Consider the following 19,012-nt stretch of genomic DNA (forward strand, 5'->3'; position numbering starts at 1 on the left):
GTGGGGCCTCAGTACTTTGGGGAATGGACAGGGCTTGGGGTCCTGACCTTGTAACCTCTAGTGGGCACTCATCTCTGATGCAATCCAGACTCTAGAATCTGAGGTAGGGGGGCACAGCCTCATGGAAGCATGCTCAGAATGTTCAGAATGGGGTGGGCAGGCGCACAGTGGGTCAGACTTGGGAGCAGCAAAGGACTCACTCACCCATTCATTTGGTTACTGAGTGTCTGATCATCTTCATTTCACAGAGCAGGAAACATGTGGTGCTTGGTGGAGGGAGGGAGGGAACTTACCTGGCTCAGCGGGAAGCTGGTACTTGATATGTCCCTGAATGAGGCTTTGCTGCTGGTCAACTCTCCTCCACAGCACAGCACAGGACTGACTGTATAGCTCTGGGCCACACTCCCCGCACCAAATTCTGGCTGCACCACTTAGGAACTGTGTGACTGGGTAAGCCACCTAACCACTCCAAGCCTTGCCTTTCCCGTCTGTGAAATGGGAATAGCAGTGATGCCTTTCTTCATAGGAGTCCTATGAGGGGCAAATGTGATCCAGGTGAAGGGCCAGGCACCTGGCCTGGAACATAGTAAGCTCTCAATGACACCATTCCCAGAGCTACCTCCATAAAGACAGTTATAACCAGTGTTTGCAAAATGCTTTATTGTTAATGCCAATGTAAAATTCAAAAAGTTAGTCATTGACACCTGCAACTGATACTCTACTCTTTGCAACAGGCTTCCCTTCTTCCACTCCCATCCAGGCCCATAAGATTATAACCATATCCACAAGATGATATAATCAATCATCAAATGGGCCATTTCCACCCTAATATCCAGATGTTTGTCTTACAGGATGAATGGCTCTTGAGTGTTTTGAAATCAACCATGATTGACAGGGCACACCTCAGCCTTTCTATATGATTTCAGGAGTCCTTGGATCGCAGCAAGTGTCTGATCCTTGTATACAGAGGGAAACTGAGGTCCAGAGAGAAAAAATGTTGCCCCAATGTCACACAGCAGGTTAGGGCCAAAAGAGTAGCCCCATTTCAGACTCCCATCCCAGTATTTTTCTCATGCAGGATGAACTGACAGTTACTGTTGCTGATAGGTGGGGGACCAGGCTTGGACGTGTGCTTCCTGGTGGCCCTCGCCCACTGGAACCCTCCTCCTGAGCTTTGTGGCACTGAGCTGGGCATCAAGGGCCTGGACTCTGGACCTGTCTCCTCCACTAACATGCTGGTGAACTTGAGCATGTCAACCAGCCTCTCTGGATCTCAGTGCTAATCTTTCTTGATAAATTGTGAGGGCAAGACTGAATGTTCTCCAAATTTCCCCAAGGCACCTGTATCTTGTGGTTGTGTGGGTGGAAGCAATCTTATTTAGTAATTTTATTGTTTGTAATGCCTCATTAGTCAACTAAACCAGTGTAAATCACTAGCTACCAGCATACGGACGGGCCATAGCACACCCACCTTCATGTCCCACCCGAGGCCTGTAGATTTCAGAAGAAGCCCCACTCAGGGGCGGTTCACTTTGCCGAGGAAGAGGATATTGTTCTCCACAATGAGCATCAGAAAGGGCCTGTTGAACACTAGCCTCTGAGAACCCACGTGGGCCGACCTGAACATGAAGATTGTCCCAGTGGCTGCTGCCGCTCTGGTCCCAGACTCATCCACCTCCACCATAGCTTTGTGCACCATCTGCAGGAGAGAAACAGGTATCACCAGGTCACCAGGGGTGGGTGAAGCCATCATAGCAAATGGCAAAGCTTCTGCCTATTAGCATCACCCTCTAAGTTTCTGTGCAACTGAGCCATGGAGCAAGGATGAAATGGAACAATGGAGCAGCTACTCTGCCCCAAGCACTCTGCTGGGAGGTCACATCACATGTGTCATCGCTGAATTCTCTTGACATCTTTAGGCAAGGTATGGCTCTTCAGTTTTACAGAGGAGGGAAAGGAGGCTCAGAGAGTCAAGTGTTTTTTGGAGATCACTCAGCTAGTAAATATCTTCTTAGTTTTGATTGTTTAATAAAGGACTCCTTAACCCAAGGAACAGTGGTAGATATGATTTCCCATTACATAAAGGAAAAGACACAAAATGAAACGTTTGCTTCTTGTGGGAAAAGAGAGAGAGAGGGAGAAGGAGACAGGGAAAATGTGGCACATGTACACCATGGAATACTATGCAGCCATAAAAAGTGATGTGTTCATGTCCTTTGTAGGGACATGGATGAACCTGGAAACCATCATTCTCAGCAAACTGATACAAGAACAGAAAATCAATAACTGCATGTTCTCACTCATAGGTGGGTGTTGAACAATAAGAACACATGGACACAGGGAGGGGAGCATCACACACTGGGATCTGTGGCAGGGAACTAGGGAAGAAACAGTGGGGGGCGGAGAGTTGGGGAGGGATAACATGGGGAGAAATGCCAGATATGGGTGATGGGGAGGAAGGCAGCAAACCACACTGCCATGTGTGTGCCTATGCAACAATCTTACATGTTCTTCACATGTACCCCAAAACCTAAAATGCAATTTAAAAAAAGAATAGAATAGAATAGAATAGAATAGAATAGAATAGAATAGAATAGAATAGAGTGGAGTGGAGTGGAGTGGAGTGGAGTGGAGTGGAGTGGAGTGGAGTGGAGTGGAGTGAAATGGAGTGGAGTGGAGTGGAATGAAATGGAGTGGAATGGAGCGAGGTAGAGTCGAATAGAAAGAATAGAATAGAATAAGATAGAAGAGAATAGAATAGATCTTGGAAAGCAGATGCACAGGAGCTTCTGGACCCACCTCAGACACCTGGATGTTTGAGTGGTTGCTGAGGCCGGACAGGTCAGCATGGGATGTGAAGACATCACTGATCCCTAGCTTGGGGAGGACTTTCTCCAGCTGATAGGAGCCCTCAATGGAGAATTTGGGAAGGTAAAGCTCGAGCTGCCTGGAAATGGTAAAGGAGCTTTCTTAGGTTCTAGGGTATTGGCACACTGAGCTTCACCCCTTGGCTTCAGAATGTACTGGATTCTTAGTTTTGATTGTTTAATACGGAACACCTTAACCCAAGGAACGGTGGTGGTTATAGCTCCTCTGACCTCTTGTCTAGGATGAGGCTTGTTTTACTCTGGACCTGGACATGGGCTGCCCTAGAGGTCTTTGCCCACTCTGGCACCACCCTAAGAAACCCAGCTTCCAGCCCTTGTCCCTCCAGCTGGGCTAGGCCCCTGGGACCTGTATGTCACAGGATGCCTCTGGGTTTAGAGGCTCCTTGGCTGGGCAAGTCCTTCCCACCAGTGCTGTGTGGCCCTGGCAGGACAGGTGTGTTTCCCTGAGGCTGGTGTGGGTGTAGGCCAGCCCTGGGGTAGTCTCAAAGTACCTCTTTCTGAACATCTTAAACCACTTCCTCAGCGTTTTCTCACTCAGTCCATTCTCCACCTGCTGCATCTTTCCCTCGCTGGGGAGAATGAACAAAGCTGTGGCATTGCCTTGGTAGGGGACCCCCACCACCCTGCAGGAGAGGTTCCGGTCCAGGAAGTAGTGATAGTGATCCTCATGGCTCATCATGGGTACCCGCACCACAGTCTCCGAGGTCACATAGAAGTCTTGCTCTTGAGTGTTTTTGTGGTTGAAACTTGTCTCCCACTTAGCTAAAGGTGAAAAAAGGAAAAAATGAAAAAGAATTTTTTGTGTAAGAATTAGAAATTCTCAGCTTCAAACGAAAGGAGTGAAGACAGTAAAGATAGCCAGCAGAGACCATCTTTACGGCAGCCTCAGAGCAGGGACTGTTCAACCTCTTGAATTTCAAGACAAGTCCCTTTATAACATTTGGGTACATTCTTGGACTTCTTGTGGGACTTTTCCTTCCACATTTGCAAGAAAAGGAGGTTGGTTTTCACATCTGCAGAGGCCCTGGACCCCTGATGTTCTTTGACCCTCTAATGTTACTCAAGGCCAAATCTCCTAGTCAAGAGGGTAAAAGAGATGGGCTGGCTGTGACTGCTACCTGGTATCTGGATGAATCTCTCTGTTTCCACTCTCTTCTCAATATTTTGATCTACGTTTTGGAGATAAGTTAGTATGGTCCTGGAAATGAATGGTTTTTCCCGTTGGAAAGTCTTCAATTATCCTTCTCTGACCTTCCTATGGGAACTTCTGAACAAAATGCAATAAATGATTGTTTCCAACTTCTTTTTATTTTAATTAATTAATTTATTTATTTTTGAGATGAAGTCTCCCTCTGTCACCCAGGCTGGAGTGCAGTAGCACGATCTCAGCACACCATAACCTCCACCTCCCAGGTTCAAGCAATTCTCCTGCCTCAGCTTCCTGAATACCTGGAATTACAGGCACACACCACCATGCCTGGCTAATTTCTGTATATTTTTTAGTAAAGATAGAGTTTCACTATGTTGGCCAGGCTGGTCTCAAACTCCTGACCTCAAGTGATCTGCCCATCTCGGCCACCTGAAGTGTTGGGATTACAGACGTGAGCCACCATGCCCAGCCTGTTTCTAACGTCTTAATCGTTATCAAAGGAAGACCCCACCCAACACCTTGCTTAGCTTATTTCACAGTTGTCCTCAGCAGTCTGATGTAATGGAGACCATGGGATAGAAAACCTCAGAGTCCAAGTTCGACACTCACTGCTGTGGGCTCAGTGTTTGTTCCATTGTTCATATGTTGAAACCTAACCCCCAAGATGGAGGTGTTAGGACAGGGGGTCTTTGGGAGGTGATTAGGTCATGGGGGTGGATCTGTCATGAACAGGATTGATGTCCTTACAAAAGACGCCAGAGAGCTGCCTTGCTCCTTCCACCGAGCAAGGACATATTAAGAAGTCACCATCCATGAATCAAGGAACTGGCACTGAATCTGCTGGTGCCTTGATCCTGGACCTCTCAGCCTCAAGAACTATGAGAAATAAATTTTTGTTGTTGCTAAGCCACCCAGTTTATGGTATTTTGTTAAAGCCACCCAAATGGCCAAAGATACGATCTGTGACCACAGGAAGGGGAGGTGTTAACAATTCACTTCTTTTCTGACCCCTTCCCACTCTCTCCTCTCCTCCCTTCCCCCCTCTATCCACTCTTGCTTCCTGGCCCCTGGTGGCCCGGAGCTGCAGATGGGAGCAGGGATGCTTACAGGAAGAGTAGGGGAGATAACAAGCAGAGGTCAGCTCTTGCCAAGGAGTCGGGAGAAGGCATTTCAGAGGAACAAGCATTTGTGTAAGGGAGTTTTGGCCTCTATGAGGGCAGAGGTTCCAGGATCTGCGGGATATGGGGAGCTGGGAAATGCCCTCTAAGCCCTTCTGGGGTCCGTGTCCTGCCCTGAGTGGCTGAGGTGTTGGTGTCTTTGTCATGGTGGCCACAATGGGCTCATACTTCAAAGCCCATATGGAAGCTGGGCCTTCAGAGGTCCCCAGTGGCCCCAAAACAGCAAGTTGTTCTTCCTCCATGGAAGAAACAGCATCCCAGGCTCACTAACCCCATCCACAGCAAGAAGACACTCATCTTACCTCTTCTGGCTGCTTGTTCATTTAATTTTTCTCAACAGGCACCAGAAAGAATTTAATCTACTCCCCCTCCTTTATGTATGTGAGGGAACTGGGTATTCTTTAGATAAGAGCAGCAGAAAAGCCAGAGCAGGTGCAGGTTTGGGCCCAAGGGCCTTACCTTTAAAGAAGATGTAATTCACCATGACCATGACTGCGTCGCTGTCGAGGTTCTTAAGCAAGTCCACAATCTTGCCCTTTGTTTGTTTTGCCACATAGTCATTGATCTGTTTCAGGGCCCCCACAGAGTCCCCAAAGTTAGTGGGGAAAGTGTCTGCCAGGTACATCGTCTTCATGGCACTCATGAAGGTGTCCCGCACGTCCACCACTGGGTCTGTGAACAGGGCGTTGCCAAGGCTCAGCTGGAAGCCATCTCTGGGCTGGTTGAGCTCCTGCAGGAGCTGTTGGAAGCCTCTGTGTAGCTCCTCCTCTGAGCCTTCCTGCAGGTTGAGGCCCAGGCCCTCCAGGATCTGTGTCTTGGTGCTGGACCCAGCCCCAAGGGAGAGCATGGCCAGGCTCATGGAGACACTCACAGGGGAGAAGAAGACGTTCTGGCTGGGGGCAGTGGCAGCCAAGGCCCTGTAAAGGTCAAAGGTAAAGTCCTTTCTGCTGCTGGGGGCCACCATGTCACTTACATGGAGGTCCTTGACTCTATACTTCATCTCCCGGGAGTGATGGCGGTAGAGGGAGGCCCCCGGAGGGCTGAGAAGCAGCAGGCACAAGAAGAGGAAGAGCTGCATGGTGGCTGTCCTTTGTTCTGAAAGGGAGAGAGAGAAGGTATCCTCTGAGAGGGGTGGGGCTTGTCGGGGCACTGACTTTCCAGAGATGTCCCCACCCAATGGTAGGTTTGATCCATTCAGCTTCAAAGAGAAGGGATGGCACCCCTGAGATGGGGAATAGGGGTTTACATAGGGCAGTAGTGGCTCGAGGACAAAGATGTAGGGACAATGGGGCAAGGAAGGAGTAGGGAGAGCAGGTGTAGACCCAAGGCAGGGGCCTGGCTGCCAGGCAGGAATCCTTCCTGCTCATCCACCTCCAGGGACACGTTTTGGGGGATGGAATATGGAGGGAGAGGGTTCCCCCTGCTCTGTTTTCTCTCATCAGCACCTCGGGGTTACTGGGGAACTAAGCTGCTTGCATGTGAGCTTCAGACCTTCACTCTGGTGTCCTGGTTTGGCACATGGCAGCGCCCTGTGGTCCTTCTATGTATTCAGACCAGCTACAGGCCTGGGGCCCTCAGCACTGCTGGCCTTGCCCTGTTCATTCAACAAACACGGAGTGAGCATCCCCCCGGGGCAGGCAGGATACCAGGATGCCCACTGTCCTCTTGTCCTTCCCCCAGTGGCTGATCCAGGTCAGCCTTGTCCCATAGAGAGACACCTTCCCCTCCTAAGGGAATTCTGCCTTCCCCCTTCATGCGAGCATCCCCACCGTCCTCTTCTGTTCTGGGCTGAACCGTGTCCCCCCACCCCGATGCATATGCTGAGGTCCTCACCTTCAATACACCAGAATGTGACTATATTTGGAGATAGGACTTTTAAAGAGGGGACTGAGTTAGAATGAGGTCACTAGAGTGGGCCCTAATCCAATGTGACTGTGTCCTTACCAAAAAAAAAAAAAAAAAGATATCAGGATAAAGACATGCACAGAGGGAAGACCGGGTGAAGATGCAGTGAGGAGACAGCCACTTGCGAGCCAAGGAGAGGGGCCTTGGAAGGAACAAATCCTGCCAGCACCTTAGTCTCGGGCTTCCAGCCTCCAGAGTTGTAAAGAAAGAAATTTCTGTTGTCGAAGCCCCCTAGCCTGTGGGACGTGGTGGTGGCAGCCCAAGCAGGCAAAGACATCTCTTCGACTTCCAGACAAGGAGGCACTCGTTTTTACCTCTGGCTCTTCCTAGGGGGCCTTTGTGGGGTCTCCCATCACTCCCGACGTGGTCTTCACTTCAGTCCTTCTCTTTCCCCCTCCACTTCACCCAGGAGCGGTTCCTGTGCCCATTCCTCCCCCTCTGGCTATGGGTAGAAGTCCTCCCTCCTTCTTTTGCAGTAGGAAACAGCTCAGGATCTGAAGCCACTGCCCAGGTTCAAATCTCACCCTGCAGTGTGATTTTGGGTTACACCCTGAGCCACTGCTCCACAACTGTAAGGTAGAGGTGGTAACAGCGCCTGCACCGTGGGATGCTTGGGGGCACGTGCTGTGGAAGCGTAAGCCATGGGCGTGGCAGTGTCTGGCAAAAGCCTCATCTGAGGCCCCCATTTTCTCAACTGTACCATGAGGTACATGCTTTACACACACACACACACACACACACACACACACACACACTTGTGTGAGCCTGGCACTAATTTCCAGGTACAGAGGACCTGCCTGGCTTCTGATGTGGGCTTTGCCCTATGTGTCACCATGGAGGGAATCTGTTTCTGCTGGGCTCTCTCCATGGGCACAATGTCATCAGGTCCCCCAGACCTACAGAAGGCAAGGGCAGGCTGCCACAACATCCCGTGATCCAATTAAAACCAAACTCCCAAGGGCCTCAGACAGCTGTGTGGGAAATGCCTTGCAGAGTGGCCTTGGGGCTTAGCAGTGGGAAGAGATGGTCTCAGGAATTGGGCGGGCATGGGCTGCAGGCCTGCTCTAAGCGAAGTTGAATAGCTCCAGCAGGTCACACTTGCCAGCCCAGTCTAGAAATTGCTCCCTGAGCTTCCTTCAAGAAGGAGGCTCATGTAGAAGGTCCACCTGCAAAACCGAACCCAGGACTGAACCGGGCAGATGTAGCAGTTGGGCACATTGCCCGTACCCTCTTTCAGGCACTGTGCCAATTCCTTTAGCTTCATACCACCCAGAAAGGTATGTTCAGCTACCAGCTCTATTTTACAGATGGGTAATCCGAGTTTCATAGAGATGGAGTCACTTGCTAACATTAGCAAAGGTTGAACTCAGCCCGGTTCTGACCCTCCAAGTCCGCGCTTGGAACCACCGTATCATTCTGCTCCTGCAGAGTCCTGCCTCCTCCGTTCCTGTGCCGCATCTTCCGGATTTGGAAATCCCTGACTTAGTACCCACCAACAATAGCCCTAATCTGCAGATAATGAGCAAGCAGAGTCCCCCGCTCCCTCCGCTGACACTTCCTGCCTGTTCCCACCGAGGCACTTGCCTGGAGAGTTTTGAAGGACATGGGTGGGTGGTTTAATCTCTGGCTCCTCTAAATGAGTCTGTTTTACAGCACAATCTGGTCCCTCCTGCCAAGTGTTGGAACCAGCCATGTGTGGAGATGCTGCTAAAGAAACAATGTGGCTCAACCCCCCACAGAGCCACACTGAGCTGATAATCCCCCTCAAAGAAATGCTTTCCAAAACAGCTTCAGAAGCAGGGGAGTTTCCTTCTTGGATAGAGCCCAGGGGCAGCTGACCAGAGAGTCTCAGTGAGGCTCTGGCCTCCTTTCTCCCATCTATGCAGCTGCTACGTCACCCTGGGCAAGCCCCACCCTCTCTGGGCCTCAGTTTCTTCATCTGCAGTCGGCCATGTGCTGTGGACACCCCTTCAGAGTCCCCTGCCCCCTGCCAAGCACTAGAGATTGGGTGGGGAGGAGCTGCCTCTCCTGGCATGCACTGAGTCTCCCCAGGGTCGGCTTGGGGAGGGCCGCACGTTCACCTAGGCTCTCCAGAGTTCCATGTTTGACATGCAGAAAACTTGCTCCCTCTGGGCCCCCTAATTAGTAATTAGTGAAACCACTAATTATTAAAAACCTGCTAGACACACCATACATATTACTACATTTAACTTTCACCAAAAATAAGCATTACTCACTCTATTTACAGATTGAATAGACTGTGGCTAAGCAAAATGGAATAGCTTTTTCCAGTGATTGAGTGATGGAACCAGAATTAAAATCCAGGTTCCTCTGACTCATGCACAGCCTGTCTCTGAGAGGCTCTGAGGAGTGATACCTCGTTCCTCCTTGACCCCAGCTCCTGGTATCCCCAGGTGGTCCACCTGTATCAGCTCATTTATACTTCTCCACAGCAACATGGAGTTGGTTTTACTATCCTAATCATGCAGAAGAAGAAACAGAGGGTTAGAGAAGTCCCTCCAAGAGGCAGTGGAGCCCCCATTGCTTGTTTTACATTTCTTAGTTTCGAAGCCATGGTTTGCCATCACAGTCCTGGGTATCTGGTGGAAATATATGGCTTTAACAGACAGGTGAAACCCTGGGAGCCTCCCATTCCCCAGACCAGCCTCCACCGAGTGCCTTGAGAGCTTAGTTGGGCTGCCCCTCTCCTGGGTTCCTGGCTTTAGTGTTGGTGCAGAGGGAAGAGAGGGGATCAGTCAAGTTCATCCGTCATCCCAGGCCACGGTGAATTGAGTTGACAGGTGGTGGGGATGTGGTGGGTTGGCCTTGGTCAGTCCTCCCCCTGTGCCCCCCGCCCCGCCATCCGTGAAGCTAAAATCTGCTGGCTCGTGTTTCCCGTGTTGGGCAATGAAGTCCTGCCCAGGCGCACGTTGGACTTAGCTGTGGGAAGTGTGTTAGTGAGGAGGATCTGTCCAATATCTGCTCATTACAAAAAGGAATGTGAGGCTTGGAGCCCAAGCAGAGAGGAGAGACAGCGTCACAACTTCCTCTAGATCCTGAAGACCCAGAAGCAGAACTTCCTGGGAGAAGTCATCTTGACTTCCGGTTCCACTGCAGCCCATCAGCAAGGCTTATCAGTTCTATCTCCAAAACAGGCCTTAAAGCTGCTGCCTCTCTCTGGCTTTCTCACTGCCCTCTAATGGAAGCTCCCACCATCTTCCTCTGAGCCACCCCAGTAACTTCCTTTCTTTGCCCTGCAAGGCGTTCTATATGCAGCATATAAAAGAATCTCCTTCAATCATAAACATGGTCACAGCACTTCCTCACCTAACTCAGGGCCACCTCCTGTGTTTCAGGTCAACGCTAACTTTGATTTGTGCTCTAACCCACAAGCGCTCCTGTGAACTGGCTCCACCTGGCCTTGACCTGCTCTGCCCTGGGTTATGTGGTACCCCCAGGCTCACTCTTCTTTTCCCAGTTTCTCAGACGCAGCAAGTTCTGTCCTATCTCTGGGCCTTTGGATACCTTCCCTCTCTACTGGAATCCTCCCCCGTCCTTTCTCACCATGGCCAGCTTCCGCATCGGCTGCAGGCCTCTGCTTAAATGCCACTTCTCTGCAACACCCCATCATGCTGGACCTTTTCCCCTTCCACAGCTATTCTCTGGAACAGTCCCTTGGCTGTTTCTCTCTAAGCTCCTTCAATTACACAGGTGCCTTTATCTATGCATTTGTCATTGACATTTTTCATTCTGGCCTCTCTCTCCATGGGACCCTCCTCTGTGCTGCTCTCACCTTCAAGAGTTTGCAGTCATGAGAGATGCTCCATACGCCTTGGTAGAATGAATGAATGAATGAATGAACTGACCCTTGTCTCTTTCTCTGTGATTCAGAGACATTACACTGCAAGCTGGACACTGAGTAGTGGAAAAAGCCAGGCTGGCCACCCAGAGCTGAGCTCTCCCCGCCCCAGGGCTCACTTGCCAGGTGACCTTGAAAAACTCCCTCCCTGCCAGCTCTGGCTTCCTTTTATTTCTTTACCAAAGCCACTTGATGGAGACATTACTGCTCTTTAAAAAATTGCACATATTGAATGTCTACAACTTGACAAGTTTGGAGATGAGTCCACATCTGTTACTTATCATCACTGTCAACACCATGGACACGTCCGTCCCCTCCAGGCATCTGCAACCTGGATTCTTCATACTTCAGTTTCCTGATCTATGAGTGAGGACACTGTCCCAAGGGAGTGGTTTCCCCTTTTATTATTGTCTATCCGGCCCAAAGCCCTACCCTCAGAAAAACTAAACATTCTGCTTACTTTATTTCTACATTTTGTTCATTTAACAAACTGCCAAGTGGTTCCTGTCTCTCATGAGCAGCTGCCTTGACCGGCCTGGGTGGCAGCCTCCAGGCAAGATGCCCTTATCTCAGGGAAGCAGATAATACTCGATCGTTGTTCTTGATTTCTAAAGACCCAAGACTCCCAGCACAGGAAACAACAGAAGCTGCCGTTTACTGAGCGCCTCCTGTCCAGTCAGCATTTTGTCCCCATGGTCTTATTCAAAAGGTCAACAGGTCCTTTCAAAACAGGTCTTGTTCAACAGGTCAAAGGCCTCTCAACTTTGATCCTGCTGACCTTTTGAACAGGATGATGCCTGTGATCTTGTCCCGGGCGTTGTGGGATCACAAGCAGCATCGCTGGCCTCTAGATGTCACTAACCCAGGCCCTCCCTCCAGTTGGGGCAACCAAACCTGTCTGCAGACATAGCCAGATATGCTGAGTGAGAGCACCCGCTGTTTTTAACCTTCAGTCACGCCATGTGGAGGGTATAATTATTTCCATCTTACCTACGTGGAAACAGAAGCTCTGCAAGAGTTAGTGTGGAGCATAAAGTCACAGAGCTTGGGGGACTCACTCATCTCTGCAGCCTTGGGAGCCCCTGCTTGTTACCCGACACTGCAGAGGTGAGACTCCTCCAGAGCTTTGCAGCCTCCAAACCCCGTAACTCTAGAGTCCATCCTCTCCTGGCCTTACATGCCCTTGAGCCCATGGGACCTCCCGTTGTGGTATCTGTACTTACTGTCTCCTGCAGCCGAGCGTGCACACAGTGGAGGTGGCAGTCCCTCAGGCTCAGGAAAGGGCAGAGGGCTGGCTGGACTGCAGCCAGCATTTGTCACTGACCACAGCCGGCCCAGTCTCCACCCCTCCCTGGCTCCGCCCCTGCCAGCCTTTCCTTTCCTGCCAGGTTTCCAGCCAGCAGGCCTGCCTGCAGACACAGTTGCCTGATCCAAAGGCTTTGACCGCGATGCCCACTAGCTGCCCCCAAGCCTTGTGCCGCCAGCCAGGCCACCATTTGCCTGGAATGGCATGGGCACTCCTGAGAGACAAGATCAAAGAGGGTTCCCATTGTTGGTATTCTAGAGACAGGGAAAGGGACAGCACTAGCTAACCCTCTCTCTTTCCAGGCTCGATTCCTTGGTTTTCTGCAGCTGATTTCCTGTAGATCAGGGGGGCATGCGCTTGAGCCTGAGAGCTCCCCACAAGCCTGCTCTGCTGACTGGGTCGTAGATCCCAGCAGTCAGTTCTAGTGGAAATGAGAGGGATTGAGAGTCTCACCATACCCGCGATGAATGGGTTACTGTAGCCAAGCCTGTGACTGCACCAACCCCCGAACTGGGGCTCAGGAGAATGAAGGGAATTTTCAGTCATGCATCTAATTAGGGGCAGAGTGGGGTTGGTGCCCAGGGGGCTGACTCCACGGCCAATGCTTTTGCTGAGAAAGGAGCTGCATTCAGGATTTCTATGGGTTTGGATGGATTCTCCCTTTCTACTTTGAAATCAGGATCCCTAACTCAGCCACACACTCTTAAGAGCATTTCCACGATGCCGGTGCAGGGCGCTGGCTAAAGCCTGGTTACGTTTCCAAGGTCCCTATGCCTGGGGAACACAGTATGTTGTGTATGGTCATGATCATGGAAGGTTGTGTGACTGCAGGTGGGGTGTGGAGTTGATAGAGCAAGTCAGAGATAATGCCCAGAAAGTGATCTTGATGTTCAGCAAACACAGCCTGTCGATAACCTTTAAGACATTTCCTCCTCCTTCTTCATGGTTTTGGGGTCCAATTACGGGGCTGTCGGATATCCACAGAAGTAATAAGAACTAGTACTTATTCAAACTTTAAACAAAGATCACATATTATGCCAAGTGCTTTACACACATTATCTCTTTTCATTGTTACAACAATCCTTCCAAGAGACACTGATCTTGGCCCCGTCTAGCGATGAACACTGGGCATCTAGAGCCAAGTCCAACTACTACTACCTCTCTAGAGGCAAGCATAGTCACTACTGGGTATCTAGAGGAAAACACAGTCACTGCTGGGTATCTAGAGGAAAACGCAGTCACTACTGGGTATCTAGAGGAAAACACAGTCACTGCTGGGTATCTAGAGGAAAACGCAGTCACTACTGGGTATCTAGAGGAAAACACAGCCACTACTGGGTATTGAGAGCCAGGTGTGATTACTGCTGGGTATCCAGAGGCAGGTGGGATCGCTACTGTAGGATATCCAGAGTCAGGTGGGATCCCTCCTGGGTATGCAGGGGCAGGTGCAATCACTACTGGGTATCCAGAAGCAAGTCCCACTACTATTAGGTATAGAGCCCTTAGTTTTTGCTCAGTACCCTCACAGTTCATTCCCATTGAAGTGGAGAGAAGACAGAACCGAGCAGGTCAGGGAATCAGTTCTAAATCCCACAGTTAATAAGAAAAGGCTCTAACAAGGGAAACTGAGTCCCCTCTTTCTAGGTTTGGCTATCTTCCCATTATGTCATGTGACATGAGCAAGAATCCTGTATCTCATTGACCTGGAGATTCCTAAACCGTACCTGCAGGATGGAAATCAGCACTGCAAACCAGTTATGGTGAGTAATGGAACTCCAAAGATACCCGTGTCCTAATACCCAGAACCTGTGATTATTATCTTCTTTGATGAAAGGGACTTTGCAGATGTGATTAAGTTGGGATCTTGAAGGTATTGTCGTGGATTATCCAGCCGGGTCCTCACAATAATCACAAGGGTTCTTGCAAGAAAGAGGCAGGAGTGGTCAGAAGAAGGTGACGCGATGGTGGAAGCAGGAGGGGAAAAGTCAGTGTGATGTGGGAACCAGGTGCCAAGGAGTGAGGAAGTTTCTAGAAGCTGGAGAGGGCAAGCAATGGATGCTCCTCTAGAGCCTCCAGAAGGAGTAGAGCCCTGCCAATATCTTCATTCTAGTCCAGTGAGGCCTCTGGCCTCTGCAACCATGAAAGAATAATTTTGTGTTGTCTGAGCCCCTGTTTGTGATAACTTCTACAGCAGCCATCAGAAACTAGCGCAACACCGCCAGAATGGGTTCCAGATGAAACCACTTTGGGAAAGGTGGGCTAAGCAAGGGCCTGTGGGCTGTCTCCAGCCTGTGTGTGCTGTCTGTGTTCTGACCACTCAGGAAGGAAAGACATCACGTGCTGTTTCCCAAGCTCATACCTTAAGGAATGTCTTGAGAATTTGGGAGTAAGTCTGAGGTAACTCATGGCTTCCACTCCCACTTGGACAGGGCTCTGAAGGAATCAGGACTGAGGGTCGTGACTTTTGAAAGTAGAGATTTGGAGGGGGTCTTGGGGGCATGGCACCCCAGTGTATCCGTCTTCTATGGCTGTTGTAACAAAATACCTCACACTGGCTTGGCTTTGACACACACTGGGTGGCTTAAACAACAGAAATTTATTTTCTTACAGTTCTGGAGGCTGCTGTTAGGGTTGGCCTCTGGTGAGGGCTCTCTGCCTGCCTTGTAGATGGTTTTTTCACTCTGTCCTCCCATGGTCTCTTTCCGGTGAGCCCACACTGGACACACACATACACACACAAACACACACACACACACACACACATACACACACATACACCCCAAGAGAGGGGGTGGGCAGGGGATAGAGTGAGCTCTATGGTTTCTCTTCCTCTTCTTACAAAGGCATTCATCTTATCAGATTAGGGTGCCACCCTTAAAGTCTTATTTAACTTTAATAACCTCCCTAAAGGCCCTATCTCTACAGTCACAATGAGAGCTAGGTCTTTACCATAAGAATTTGGGGGAGATGCAATTCAGTCTATAACACCTGGGGTGAGTACATAGGATGGGCAAGTGGCCAGAATATGCAAATTTGGTGTCCTAGAGCCTAGCAGGGCATGGGAAGGGATCAAAGTGGGGAGGTGGTCTCTGGGAGAAGGGCTAAGAAACCAGTGCTGGCCCCTGTGATGCCTTGCCCTGCTGAGCACAGGTGCTCCTCTGCTTGGCCCCAGCCTCCCTGCCCTCTGTTCCATGGTCCTGGGCCTCATGCGGATTGAGTGGGACCAGTTCAGGAGCCTAAAAGATGTCTCTCAGGACCTGGCTGACGGTTCTGCTCTGAAGTGGAGGCACCAGTCTTGATTATTGGTAGGGTGACCAACCATTCCAACTTGCCTGGGGCTGAGGAATTTCGGATGGTATGGGATATCCAGTGCTGAAACGGGCAAAGACCTTGGCAAACTAAGTTAGCCACCTGAGTTATTAGGCTCTTGCCTTGTTCTGGGATCCAGCCTCTAGCTCCTGATCTAGGGCTTGTGTCTTAATAGCTTTTCCACTTTTCTTGTCTTCTCTTCTCGGTCTTTGAGACAGTCTTGGGGCTGTTAATCTTGCCTTAAACATCTGCTGTTGTCTTTTCCCTTTTGCGGCCATCATCAAAGTGGGGACTGCCAAAATGATGTCCAATCCCTTTGTGACTTCTGACCAAAGCAAGAATTGCAAAATGCATTTAAAGGCACCTTCCCACATTTGCGAGAAGATTGTGTCCCCGCTCTTTCCAAGGAGCTGAGGCAGAAGAACAACGTGCAATCCATGCCCATCCAAAAGGATGATGCAGTTTAGTTTGTACAAGGACACTATAAAGGTCAGCAAACTGGAAAAGTAGTTCAGATTTAGAGGAGGCAATATGTTATCTACACTGAACGGGCGCAGCAGGAAAAGGCCAATGGCACAACTGTCCACCTACTTGTCCCAGCAAGGTGGTTATCACTAGGCTAAAACTGGACAAAGATCACAAAAAGATCCTTGAACGGAAACCCAAATCTCACCATGTAGGAAAGGAAAAGGGCAAATACAAGGAAGAAACAATTGAGCAGATGCAGGAATAAAGTAATCTTATATGCAAGCTTTGATTAAAACTTGAAATGAAAAAAATCTGCTATGATCTTTCTTAATCAGCCACCATGCCTCCCTCTGCCCATCAACTGCCTGCCTGCATGAGCTGAAACATACTGGCGCTGCCTTCCTTCGACCATCCTTCCATCCATCCATCTGTCCTTCCTTCCTTCCTTCATTCTTCCTTCCTTCCTTCCATCCATCTATCCATCCATCCACCCATCCAACCATCCATCCACCTATTATCCATTCTTCCATCCATCCTCCATCCTTCCCTCCATCCATCATCCAACCATCCATCCACCCATTTATTCATCCGTCCATCCATCTATCCACTTAACCATCCACCCATCCTTATAGCCTTCCATCATCCTTCCTTCATTTCATTTCTCCAATATCAATGTTTATTGAGCTCTAACCATGACCCAGAAAATACCCCTGGCCTCAAGAAGAGAGATTAATATTTCAATAGATAAACTAAAGACAGAGCGTCGATGCTCTGACAGATGTCTCCAGAGTAAAGACACATAGGAGGAATGGTCCATTCTCCCATGGCTGAAGAGAGGAATGGAATAGGAAAAGCTTTGTAATGATGGTGACCTTGAATCTGAGATTTTGAACCATGTCTAGGCTCTTATCAGTCCTGGCTGGGTAGAGAGGAGTGAATGTACAGAAGAGCTTATAGCACAGCAGCAGGAGGCTGCATTTTGGTCTGAGAGCCACAGGAGTGAGAGCAGCACAGCCTGAAGCAGAGCAGGTAGTGGGGCACCAGGAGCCTGTCAGAGAGAAGGAGGGGAGGACAGAGCGAAGCCCGGGCCAGATCAGGGCCAGATGGAAGGTTTGGAAGTCCTGCTGGGGTAGGAAACAGGGTTGAACTTCATTGTGTAAGAGAAAGGGGAAGAAATTCTGTTTGGCTGTCATGGGTATGGTCACCTGGAAATCAAGACAGGACCAAGTGACACTGCTGTGATAATCTAGGGGAGAGATGAGGGTGGTGGGCACCAAGCCAGCAGAGGTGGGACTGGAGCAGAGGAGACACATTAAAGAAGCAGAGTGGACCCGGTGTGAGGTGAGGGGTAGGTTTTGGAAGCCTGTATGATGACGAGTTCAGTTTTGGACCTGGTGAGCCTGAAGGGGCTGTGGTGCCTGCTGGTGGAGATGACACAGGTGAATGGGTCTAAAGAGAGATTTGGAGGGAAGAACAGAGACAGGAACTACAGTGAAGGAAGCACATGGGGTCTGGGGCATCCAGGAGTGAGGGGAGGACAAGAGAAGAGGATGAAGCATAGAATGCTGAGACCCTTGGCATAAGCCTGAATGGAGAGAGAGAGAGAGAGAGAGAGAGAGCTTACAAAAGTGATGGCTGGGAAGGAAGAGGACGAGGGCAGATAGCAAGGGAGGACAAGGGAGGCCACTGTCGGTGTCAGACGCAGCAGAACATTTGAGTAGGATGAGGATGGCCACTGGTCCACAGAAGCCACCAAGGTGATCTTGGTGAGGAGGTAGGAACAGAAACCCAGGGCCAGCAGGCTGAGAATTCAAGGGGATGGTCAAGGCAGATTGCTCCCTGAGGAGAAGGCTGGGAAGGAGGTGGAGCAGATGGAGCTGTGGATTGGATGGAGGGACTTCCCAGGTTTGGGGGGAAGAAGCTGAACGGAGGGTAAAGGTGGTTATTAATGGAAGGAAATTTCCCCCAGATAGCAGGAGGCCAGGACAACAGACAGCTGTTTGTCAGGAAGAGCAACACCTGTTCTTGTGAAATTGGAGGAAAAGAGGAATGTTAATTTTCTGGGGCTGCCATAATTCATCACCACAAACTGGGTGGCTTGAAACAGTAGGGATTCACTCTCAAGCAGTTCTGGAGGCCAGAAGTCTGAATCAAGGTGCTGGCAGACTCGTGTTCCCACTGAAGTCAGCCACTCCAGGAGAGCTGAGAGCGTGAGCGGGTGGCTCTGAGGATGTGTGACCTTGGCTGGCCACATCTGGTCTATTCTCCGGCCCTGCTCAGCATCTCAGTAGCCAGAGAGAAGGCCAGGGTTGGCAAGGGCTGACCACCGCTGGCCTAATGGGGCAGCCTCCTTAACTCGGTCTTGATGTCCTTTCTAGAACACATGGTTGACTTCATGCCCAGTTCTTGTTGAATGAGCATTCTTCTTTCACAATAGCTGTTAACTCCACCTAAGGACCAGGTAGGTCATGGTCAATTTTTTCCATTGGCATCAAGAGCAACAAAGAGCTCTCTCCTCCATAAGAGAGTTTCATTCCATAGATTATTATGTAATAGTGTTGAGCAGAATGCCTTTAAACGGAGGCTCTTACTGTCCCACCTGCCTGGGCCCCATCACTGGCAGCCCACTTCATCTGTTTGGGTGACCTGCCCAGCCCTGGCAGGCATACACAGTTGTCACCCTTGTTCTACAGCACACAGCTATGACAAAAGATGAATGGGAGAACAGCAGTTAATGTTGGCACGGCACTAATGCTGAACTACTAGCTTAAGTGCTGTCCATACAGGAATACAGCAAACACCCACGATAGGCTTATGAGTTAGGTAATATCATTTCCATTCCATAGGTGAGGAAACTGAGGCACAGAGAGACCACCCAAGTCCCTCACCCAGTGTTATGGGTTGAATTGCCCCTGACCCTCCAAATTCATGTGTTGAAGCCTGCACCCG

General features: G+C 50.0%; 1 protein-coding gene across 4 annotated transcripts; it reads right to left on the reverse strand.

Annotated features, from left to right (window-relative positions):
* Positions 1–642: 642 nt before the first annotated feature.
* SERPINA5 (serpin family A member 5) lies at positions 643–12,321 on the reverse strand. 4 transcript variants are annotated; one of them, XM_032287514.1, is made up of 5 exons: positions 12,204–12,321; positions 5,676–6,311; positions 3,380–3,650; positions 2,800–2,947; positions 643–1,699 (listed from the first exon to the last, which is right to left on the reverse strand). In XM_032287514.1, exons 2-5 carry the CDS (start codon positions 6,292–6,294, stop codon positions 1,517–1,519), a joined length of 1,221 nt encoding a protein of 406 aa, XP_032143405.1. In that variant the 5' UTR covers positions 6,295–6,311; positions 12,204–12,321; the 3' UTR covers positions 643–1,516. The 4 variants fall into 4 exon arrangements, with proteins under 4 accessions (XP_032143405.1, XP_032143404.1, XP_032143406.1 ...); XM_032287513.1 differs by lacking the exon at positions 12,204–12,321 and adding an exon at positions 12,074–12,092; XM_032287515.1 differs by lacking the exon at positions 12,204–12,321 and adding an exon at positions 12,043–12,061.
* Positions 12,322–19,012: the final 6,691 nt, after the last annotated feature.

This window comes from Sapajus apella, unplaced genomic scaffold, assembly GCF_009761245.1.
Source record: "Sapajus apella isolate SASKATOON/1434 unplaced genomic scaffold, GSC_monkey_1.0 scaffold20, whole genome shotgun sequence".
In the NCBI taxonomy this organism is placed as follows: Eukaryota; Metazoa; Chordata; class Mammalia; order Primates; family Cebidae; genus Sapajus; species Sapajus apella.

What these genes read in the sequence shown, in the direction of transcription:
- SERPINA5 (XM_032287514.1), bottom strand. Translation starts at nt 6,294, where the DNA reads ATGCAGCTCTTCCTCTTCTTGTGCCTGCTGCTTCTCAGCCCTCCGGGG. An exon ending in GAATTACATCTTCTTTAAAG is followed by an intron (nt 3,651 to 5,675) that starts GTAAGGCCCTTG and finishes TTTCACCTTTAG; the next exon opens with CTAAGTGGGAGACAAGTTTC. An exon ending in TTTAAGATGTTCAGAAAGAG is followed by an intron (nt 2,948 to 3,379) that starts GTACTTTGAGAC and finishes TACCATTTCCAG; the next exon opens with GCAGCTCGAGCTTTACCTTC.